This window comes from Brassica oleracea, chromosome C5 (genome assembly GCF_000695525.1).
Source record: "Brassica oleracea var. oleracea cultivar TO1000 chromosome C5, BOL, whole genome shotgun sequence".
Taxonomy (NCBI): domain Eukaryota; kingdom Viridiplantae; phylum Streptophyta; class Magnoliopsida; order Brassicales; family Brassicaceae; genus Brassica; species Brassica oleracea.
The window spans coordinates 42,743,244-42,752,842 of record NC_027752.1 but is presented as its reverse complement, the minus strand read 5'-3'; the positions used below and the strand labels follow the sequence as shown (position 1 = coordinate 42,752,842).

The 9,599-nt window shown below is 37.9% G+C and overlaps 3 protein-coding genes across 3 annotated transcripts; all 3 read left to right on the top strand.

The window, feature by feature from the left end:
• The first annotated feature begins 235 nt into the window (after positions 1 to 235).
• Positions 236 to 3,019, top strand: LOC106343418 (probable U3 small nucleolar RNA-associated protein 7). Its single transcript, XM_013782620.1, has 9 exons — positions 236 to 418; positions 564 to 652; positions 728 to 793; positions 877 to 966; positions 1,114 to 1,246; positions 1,391 to 1,509; positions 1,595 to 1,662; positions 1,756 to 1,804; positions 1,874 to 3,019. The coding sequence occupies exons 2-9, from the start codon at positions 587 to 589 to the stop codon at positions 2,885 to 2,887; spliced, it is 1,605 nt and encodes a 534-aa protein (XP_013638074.1). The 5' UTR covers positions 236 to 418; positions 564 to 586; the 3' UTR covers positions 2,888 to 3,019.
• A 149-nt stretch (positions 3,020 to 3,168) lies between these two features.
• On the top strand, positions 3,169 to 5,720 carry LOC106293810 (3-phosphoinositide-dependent protein kinase 2-like). Its single transcript, XM_013729448.1, has 11 exons — positions 3,169 to 3,401; positions 3,473 to 3,653; positions 3,732 to 3,784; positions 3,857 to 3,958; positions 4,028 to 4,136; positions 4,252 to 4,330; positions 4,611 to 4,776; positions 4,858 to 4,992; positions 5,068 to 5,222; positions 5,292 to 5,514; positions 5,596 to 5,720. Exons 1-11 carry the CDS (start codon positions 3,231 to 3,233, stop codon positions 5,677 to 5,679), a joined length of 1,458 nt encoding a protein of 485 aa, XP_013584902.1. The 5' UTR covers positions 3,169 to 3,230; the 3' UTR covers positions 5,680 to 5,720.
• A 1,180-nt stretch (positions 5,721 to 6,900) lies between these two features.
• Positions 6,901 to 8,207, top strand: LOC106293939 (putative F-box protein At1g47390). Its single transcript, XM_013729573.1, has one exon. The coding sequence runs from the start codon at positions 6,932 to 6,934 to the stop codon at positions 8,042 to 8,044; it is 1,113 nt and encodes a 370-aa protein (XP_013585027.1). The 5' UTR covers positions 6,901 to 6,931; the 3' UTR covers positions 8,045 to 8,207.
• Positions 8,208 to 9,599: the final 1,392 nt, after the last annotated feature.

Below are 9,599 nucleotides of genomic sequence, written 5' to 3'. Positions count from 1 at the left end.
TAATAGTATAAGTATATAGATGGTATATTACAGAACAACTTTCAATATTTTGTATTTAATAACGTGGGTCTCGCTAGGCTCTTTCTTTTACCCAGCTCAGGCCCAGTTAAGAGTACTCCAGGCCTAATACTCTCTTCTTCTTTTTTGTCAACCCCAGGCTTACTCAAATTATCTCGATTATTATTTTTTCCTTTTTTTCGTAATTATTATTTGTTTTGTAAAACCCTAAAATTACAAAAACCCTCGAAGTCCAATCAGCGCAGGTTCGATGCCCCAATTAACGCATCTTTCTTCTGCTAAACCCTTTTAAAAAGCTTCACCGTCGTCGTGTGCTGTTTCTTCCTCACCGCCGCCGTCTCAAATCTCAAACTCACGCCTCTCAGGTGAAAGCTAATTCAAAATTTCAATCTTTTCTCAGGTTCGTCTCGATCCTCATAGCTCTTCCCGTTCTACTGTAAAACTTAGCTGAGCCATGATTCAATCGGAACGAATATGAATCTAAGCTCACTGCTGGATCCGTTGGTTTTCAGATTTAAGTGTAATGATTTGTCTGATTCGTTTAGGTTGTAAGGAGAACTTGCAAGGGATGACGATGGAGGTCGCTTTAGAGGATAACAATCTCATGGAGAAGGTCTTGCCTCCTGATGAGCAGGTACTAAGTTCAAGCACTTTAATTGTTTGTGGGTTTCAGTAAAGTTGAGAACTTTGCTTCAATTTTTGTATGCAGGAGATCGATGTTGAGTTGGAGGCTAAAGAAAAGAAGTATCTTAGAGGAGAAGGTGCTAACTTAGAGGTATATACATAAGAGTTTTAATTGATTTGTGGCTTTTGGTTTGTGAAAATGCAGAAGTTGAGTGTTGTCTTCTTGTTCTGCAGACGTTGAAAGATAAGAAACTAAAGACTCAACTTGCTTCACGAGAAAAGTTGTATGGGAAGTCTGCAAAAGCTGCTGCTAAAATCGAGAAGGTAAAAGTTTTACTCCTTCAGTCCAGCTTTGTGTTGATCTTGTTTTTTCCAGTGCTTCTTGGAGATGAGTGCTTCACTTGACGTTAAGCAACAGTTTCTTGATACTTCAGCTGGTTTCGAGTTCTTAATTGCTTTGTTTTTATGTAGTGGCTCTTGCCGGCTTCAGCAGGGTACTTGGAGACTGATGGTTTAGAGAAGACATGGCGGGTCAAGCAGACAGATATTGCCAAAGAAGTTGATATATTAAGCTCAAGAAACCAATATGACATTGTGCTCCCAGGTAAATGAACAATAGCTTCCTCTCAGAGGGAAAGTCTTATCTCAAGTTGTAAAATTTGTAATTAGGTTACTCTGTGTGATGGAGACTTTCTTTTTTTTATGTGTTCTTCTGATTCATTTCACTGACGCCGGTGAGCATATGTAGATTTTGGCCCGTACAAACTCGATTTTACTGCAAGTGGACGGCATATGCTAGCTGGTGGTCGCAAAGGCCACCTTGCTCTTGTAGACATGATGAGTATGAACTTAATTAAAGAGATCCAGGTCGGTTTTTTTTATTTCATAATAACTTTATTCAGGGATTTTTCTTTATGATATGGTTCTTGATAGAAGTTGATGTTATCTGCAGGTAAGAGAAACAGTACGTGATGTTACATTCCTCCACAATGACCAATTCTTTGCAGCTGCCCAGAAGAAGTATGTGTGTTTTCACATCTATTAACATCACCTTCTCTATGCTATGTCTCCTTGTTTCTTAGTCTAATGTTTTGACTCGTTGATTTTTGACAGGTATTCTTATATTTATGCGAGAGATGGAACTGAGCTCCATTGTTTGAAGGTGAGGCTTATTGTCTTTTTTTTTTATAATGTTCTTGGTTATATTGACTTCAAACCTTTTCTACTTCAGGAACGTGGTCCAGTGGCTAGACTCAGGTTCCTAAAGAACCATTTCCTCCTCGCATCAGTGAACAAAATCGGACAGCTACACTACCAAGACGTAACCTACGGAGACATGGTAGCCAGTATCCGAACAGGCAAAGGCAGAACAGATGTAATGGAAGTGAATCCTTACAACGGTGTTGTCGCCTTGGGACACTCTGGTGGAACCGTCACAATGTGGAAACCAACAAGCCAAGCACCTCTAGTCCAAATGCAGTGCCACCCTGGTCCAGTCTCCTCCGTCGCGTTCCACCCAAACGGCCACCTCATGGCTACGTCAGGCAAAGAGCGCAAACTCAAGATCTGGGATCTCCGCAAATTCGAGGAGGTTCAGACCATCCACGGCTTCCACGCCAAGACGCTGAGTTTCAGCCAGAAAGGTTTGCTAGCAGCTGGAACCGGATCGTTCGTTCAGGTTCTAGGAGACTCGAGCGGTGACTATAGCAGATACATGAGCCACTCGATGGTGAAAGGCTACCAGATCGAGAAGGTGATGTTCAGACCGTACGAGGACGTTCTCGGGATCGGTCACTCGATGGGATGGTCCAGCGTTCTCATTCCAGGGTCTGGAGAGCCGAACTTCGATTCCTGGGTGGCTAACCCGTTCGAAACGACGAAGCAGAGGCGGGAGAAGGAAGTGCACTTGCTGCTCGATAAGCTCCCGCCCGAGACGATCATGCTGGATCCTTCTAAGATCGGTGCGATGAGGCCTTCGAGGAGGAAGGAGAGGCCGACGAGAGGAGAGATTGAAGCTGAGAAAGAGGTGGCGGTAGAAGCGGCGAAGGGGGTTGAGCTGAAGAAGAAGACTAAAGGAAGGAATAAACCGAGTAAGAGGACTAAGAAGAAGAAAGAGTTGGTGGAGAACGTGAAGAAGACGTTCCCGGAGCAAGAGCAGGGTGCTGCTGGTAAGAAGAGAAGGATCGGTGAAGATGCTGCGGCAGATCTGCCATCAAGTTTGAAAAGGTTTGCCCGAAAAAACTGAAAGTGATGTGAAACACAGACAGAACCTGAAAGTGATGTCTTAAGATTTTTTTTTTTTTTTCCGTTTCTCCTAATGTTCCTATTATGAGAAAATCGACATTATACGACTTAGCAAAAAAAAAAACATTTCTCATAGAATGTTTCATGTTTCACATGTTGAAGTAATGAAATAAAAATACAAATGATTCTTATAAAATTATTATGTTAAAAATAGAAAGAAGAAGATGAAGAAAGTGTCACATTTCTTCTTCTTCATCGAATTGAGAATTTTCTCGCATAAACTTCAAGATCATCATATGTAAGAGATCCAATGTGGGGCCTTGTGGAGATATAGAAGAAAGTTGATGACAATGGAGGATGAATTTGATTCAAAGCTTTCCCTTCAAGGGAATGCATCAAATGTTGAAGGCAGCATATCAAGAAGCAAGAGCTTCGCATTCAAGGCTCCTCAAGAGAATTTCACCGTCCAAGATTTCGAGCTCGACAAGATCTATGGCGTTGGCTCTTATTCAAAGGTGTTGATCTCTACTCATTAATCTGTATGTATCCTTTACATAAGCAGGCTTATGGATAAATTTGAACACAGGTTGTTAGGGCGACGAAGAAGAAGGATGGAGGCGTGTACGCGTTGAAGATCATGGACAAAAAGTTTATAACCAAGGAGAATAAAACAGCTTATGTCAAGCTTGAGAGGATTGTTCTTGATCAACTCGACCATCCTGGGATTGTCAAACTCTTCTTTACATTTCAAGATAACTTCTCTCTATGTAAGCTTAGTTTCTTTATTTTATAGACCATCCACTCTCTCTGCTTGAACAATAAGTGATCTTGGTCTCATTTTATAGACATGGCGCTTGAATCTTGTGAAGGTGGGGAGCTTTTTGACCAAATCACCCGAGTAAGATTAATACTACTCAGAATCTAGGAGACTGATTCATATTCTCAAAATGTTGTGTTGCGTTTTTGGCAGAAAGGTTGTCTATCAGAGGATGAAGCTCGGTTCTATGGTGCAGAAGTTGTGGATGCTCTTGAGTATATACATACTATGGGACTGATACATAGAGATATTAAGGTAGCTTCTTTCTCTACATTTCAACCTTAACAAGGATATTATTGCTAACTTGTGTTTTTGAGTGAGTAGCCGGAGAATCTGTTGCTGACTTCAGATGGACACATTAAGATTGCTGATTTTGGTAGTGTAAAGCCTATGCAAGACAGCCAGATCACTCTACTTCCTAATGCAGCTTCCGGTAAAATACAAAGATCCATCTCCTTTCCTATATTCTCAAGGCTTTAGTAGTTATTGATAATTGTTTTCAGATTCTTGTTTTGTAAGCCTGTCTGTAACACTGGTGACTTATGCAGATGATAAGGCCTGCACTTTTGTCGGTACGGCTGCATATGTTCCTCCTGAAGTTCTCAACTCCTCTCCAGCAACTTTCGGGTACAGACTATTATGTTAGAACTTAGAATTAATGTTCAAGAAATCACTAGGCGATGATTAAACGCCATTATTGTTTAGGCGGGCGCTTAGACCGATTTTATTGAGCGCCTAGACCGATTTAAAAAAAAAAATATTTAGGAAAAATCGTTTCGTTTATAACACTGGTTAGAACAAATGTTTCACCACTATGTGATGAAGCTTTTTTTGGTTCTGTGGATTACTACAATGCCTCTTACTTGAAACAATTTTTCTTTGTTATTTGTGGAACAACTTCAAACAGAAACGATCTCTGGGCACTGGGCTGCACTCTGTACCAAATGCTATCAGGAACATCTCCATTCAAAGATGCAAGTGAATGGCTGATTTTCCAAAGAATTATAGCTAGAGACTTAAAGTTCCCAAATCATTTCTCAGAAGCAGCAAGAGACCTCATCGACCGGTTGCTGGTAAGTTATGCTCCCTTTACCTTAAGTCCTTTTGCTCATTAGGAAACACAACAAGTCTTGATCTCTGGTACTCTCTTTCAGGATACAGATCCTAGTAGAAGACCAGGAGCTGGGCCAGAAGGTTATGCTTCTCTCAAGAGACATCCTTTCTTCAAAGGAGTTGATTGGAAAAAACCAAGATCACAAACTCCTCCCAAACTAGCTCCAGATCCTTCGGTATTTACCTCCTTATATATATATATATATACTCCTAACCAGTTTTTATCTTGATCCAGTTTTTATCTTGTGCAGTCTCAGTCAGCATCTCCTGAGAGAGACGGTTCTCCATGGAATCCAACACATGTTGGAGATGCCTCAGCCATGCAGAACAATGGTCCCTCTTCAACTTCTGAATCCTCTGGTTCCATAACAAGGCTTGCCTCCATAGACTCATTTGATTCGAGATGGTGAGAGAATACCACTAGGCTTTTACTGATCTCTTTTTTTCAAAATCCTAACTCGGTTTTGTATATCAGGCAACAGTTTCTTGAACCGGGAGAATCGGTTATAATGTTATCAGCAGTGAAGAAGCTACGGAAAATCACGAGTAAGAAAGTGCAGCTGATACTCACCAACAAACCGAGACTGATCTACGTTGATCCATCAAAGCTTGTTGCCAAAGGGAACATCATCTGGTCTGATAACTCCAGTGACCTCAACGTTCAAATCTCAAGTCCTTCCCATTTCAAGATTTGCACAGTAACACACATTCACAATGCATCTCACCAGCTTTTTATTTTTCTAGGAGATCAAAACTTGACTGTTGATTTTATTTGGCAGCCGAAGAAGGTTCTATCGATTGAAGACTCGAAACAACGAGCTTTGCAGTGGAGAAAGGCAATTGAAACTCTTCAAAACCGTTGAGACTCGTAGGCTGGTTGTGTCCATTCATTACATCCCAAATTGTTATTTGTTCCTTTGATTTTTTTTTTTTTGTTTCTTTCATGTAATTCAATTGAGTACTATCACTACATCTGGTTTGTATGCATAAGAGAAGAGTCTTCTCTGCATTCAAGGACGTTTCTTGGGCCGTAAGTTTGGCTTCTCCGGGCGCATAAGATGAGCATTTATAGTAGTTAATGAATCTGTTATTTCGGTAATAAGGGTTCTTGTCTGATTCAGCATGTGCAGACTGCAGAAATTGTATGGAATGTTATCCATTTTTTCTTTGAATGTAATCCATTTCGAATTTTACATGCAGAAAAAATGCATGTAGAGAGGAATAATCGGCTTATATTATATGAGAAACTGTATGTACGTACACCACTTTCGACATTGTTTATTTAAACCAAAAAGAATCATAGATCTAAAGCAAATAGTGGTTAAGAAAAATAAAAATATAAACACACACAGAGATTTATCGATCGATACCCTGCGAAGAGAAGTAAAAAAGTTCCATTCAGTTTCATTTGATGTGCATAACACTGGTAAATTCGAAATCTCTTTGTGAATTCAATCAGTTCAGATAAGCATTAAAACTTGAATCAAGTTTGATAAGTTCACTAAATTTATAAATCATAAATATTTAACCAATTTTAGTTTAGGCTATTAATAACATTTTTGTAATAACATTTTGTGTCTACCAATTATTTTAAAATCGAGATTTCAATTTATCAATCCAAATCTAACATTAAAACAATATGAAAAATAACCCTAGCAACTCTATCAAGAAATTCATTAGTAACCTTAAAACCCCTTAAATCTAACAAGTGAGTTACTCAAACATGATCAATGAAACACAATTCATACTCTAAGTAAACTACATTAATAAATCCAAATAAAGAGTTAAAGGAGTTCAAAAATTATAGTAAATGATATATCATTGTTTATTTTATCGTCAAATGATATATATAATGGTTAAAAACACGTAAAAGTCATGATATATTATTATTTACTATATTTCTTAAATTTTAAAGCCACATATACATTGCTTCAATTATCAGATTTACTGATTTTCCTAGATACACGTTAGTAGTCGTATATCTAGAGACAATTTACATTAGTCTTTTGTAAATATCTTTAATCTTCTACGGATATGTTTACGGAATAAACAGTTTAAACCCTAGTTGGGAAAACTTAATAAGCAAAGTAGTTAATCTGAAAGTAAAAGACCCTAATGGCTAACCAGGAGAAGCTTCCGTGGGATTTGACTGAAGAGATCCTCTCTTGTGTCCCTCCTGAATCTCTTGTCCGGTTCAGAACCGTCTCCAAACAATGGAACGCTCTTTTAAGCGACAAGACGTTCATAAAAAAACACAAGACCAAGATGACGTATCGATTCATCTTAGCAACCAAATCCAAGATTTATTCGGTAAGCGTCAATCCAAAGATCGAGGTGCATGACTTGACGTTAGATATTCCTGCTTTAGAACCTCATGAGTTACCTAGACGCTTGATGGATTGCGATGGGCTTTTGCTATGTGACATGGGTAAAAGAGGCATGGTTTCGAACCCATGGTTAAGACAGACTAGATGGGTCGAGCACGAGGGTAACCATAGTAGTTTTGAATTCTGTGGCATAGGTTATGATGATGATAATGGTTACAAGACCCTTGGGACTCATCGGACGGAACTAGATCCTACAAAGACATTTTGGAAAACCCTTGATTTTTCATCCGATGCATGGAAGGAACAAAGAGGTGTGATGAAGTCTAGTACTAGTAGTACTACTGAGGATGCTGTAATTGCTTTTTACAGTACCAGTGGTGTGTCTTTGAATGGAACTTGGTATCGTGTTGCTTCTTATAACGAAACCAAGTACTCGTACTTCATAGTTAACTTCGATTTTACTAAGGAAACATTCAACCAATTGTGTGATCTGCCATGTGAGGATAACAAGCATGAGGATGCTCTTGTTCTTAGGGTATTTATGGGAGATCGGTTTTCGTTGTTAAAGCAATCCCATCTAACAAAGAAGATTCAGATTTGGGTGACCAAGAACAAGATTCATAAACGGGGTGGTAGAGATGTGGAATGGATGAATTTCATGGAAGTGTCAATTCCTAACTTGCCGGATTTGGTACAGCCAAGTTACTTCATCAACGATAAAACACTTGTAGTGTGTTCTTGCGACAAAGATGGTCAAGCTTGGATCTATGTTGTGGAGAACAATAACTTGATCAGTAAAACCAAAATAGATCTTGTTGCCGATAATTTTTGGCCTTCGCATTGCTCTTTTATTCCCAGCTTGGTCTCGGTTCCTGGAGTAAAAAAAGAAGAACCAGAATGACTAGTTTAATCTCGTTACATTCAGCTTCTTGTTTGGTTCTTGAGGACGCTTCGGTTGATTTGGGTTTTGTTGTTTTCATTATTAACAACCTTCTTTGTTGGAAGTAGAGATTTTGCTAAATTTCCTTTTTGTTTTGCTTTTATTTTCTCAGAATGATTTCTTTTATAATGCTTTGGAGCAAACTAGATTATGTTTAACGAATTCAGTTTAACTCGTGGTTTTGACTTCGAAACGTACGTTAAATTCTTTTGACTATATGGTAGTCGTATGTACGTACTATATGCTCCTAATTTTAAGAACTACATTTGTCTCAACACTAATTATCAAAAATATGCACAGAAGAAACATGCACCATCTACTTACTAGCAGCACAATACCACAACGTTCTAATGCAAGTTTATCTTGTCCACTAAAGTTTTGCCTCAGAGACAAGTTTGATCTTTTTTTGTTTATCTTTGATCCACTAAATGTATAACTTATTTATCACCGTCACAATTAAAATAGAGATATTAATGGCGATTCTTGAAAATACTTATAAGATCTCAACAAAACATAGCGTTTAAAAAAAAAGCCCATGCACGTAAATTTTCTTTATAGTGATTAGCTACCACCATATTGCGCTCCAAATTCAAGAAAATCCTTTAAAAACTTTTGGAGAAGGATTGTCACCGTACTAACAGATGGTCGAATCTGCGACTTCTGGCATTCCTCTTTATTGTGTGTTCCTAATTTTTCAAGAACTACATTGTCTCAACATTAATTATCAAAAATATATATAGAAACATGCACCATCTTCTTACTAGCAGTAAAACACCACAACGTTCTCATGCTCATGCAAGTCTATATATTGTCCACTAAAGTTTTGCATCAGAGACAAGTTTTTTTTTTTTTTGAACATTGCTTCAGAGACAAGTTTGATCTTCTTCTTTGTTGACAAGTTTAATTTTTGCCTTTATTGAAAGATATAACTTATTTATCACCTTCACAATTAAAAAGATTTTTTTTTTGACAAAATTCAGAATTAAAAAGATTAATGATGATTCTTGAAAATACTTATAAGATCTCAACAAAACATAGCGTTTAAAAAAAAAGCCCATGCACTTAGGTTTCGGCATGGTCGTATATATTTCTTTTTTGTAAACGGATGGTCTTATATTTTCTTTTCCAAAATAAATATGAAAAATAAAATAAAACACATGATAAATACGAACGGAGAGAATATGGGGGATCTAATGTTGGCCTATAACTTAAAGTCAAACACAAAATTAACGTCTTTTTTTTTTGAAAATTGGTTTTGCCCTATTCACCCCACAAGTTCATATAATTTACGAAAATGCCATCAATTTTTTTTTTCTTTTTTTTCGAAAATGACATTTTTACTCTCTCACCCTCATCATCTTCAAGTAATTACAAGATTGTCATTGTCATCAATACCACAACCACCATGAACAACCAATTTGAAGCTCTTAATGCTCCCAAAATCGATTTACCCTTCTTCTTTTTCCATTCTTGTGAACTAAACACAACATATCTCTCACTTTCTCTCCACAATGAG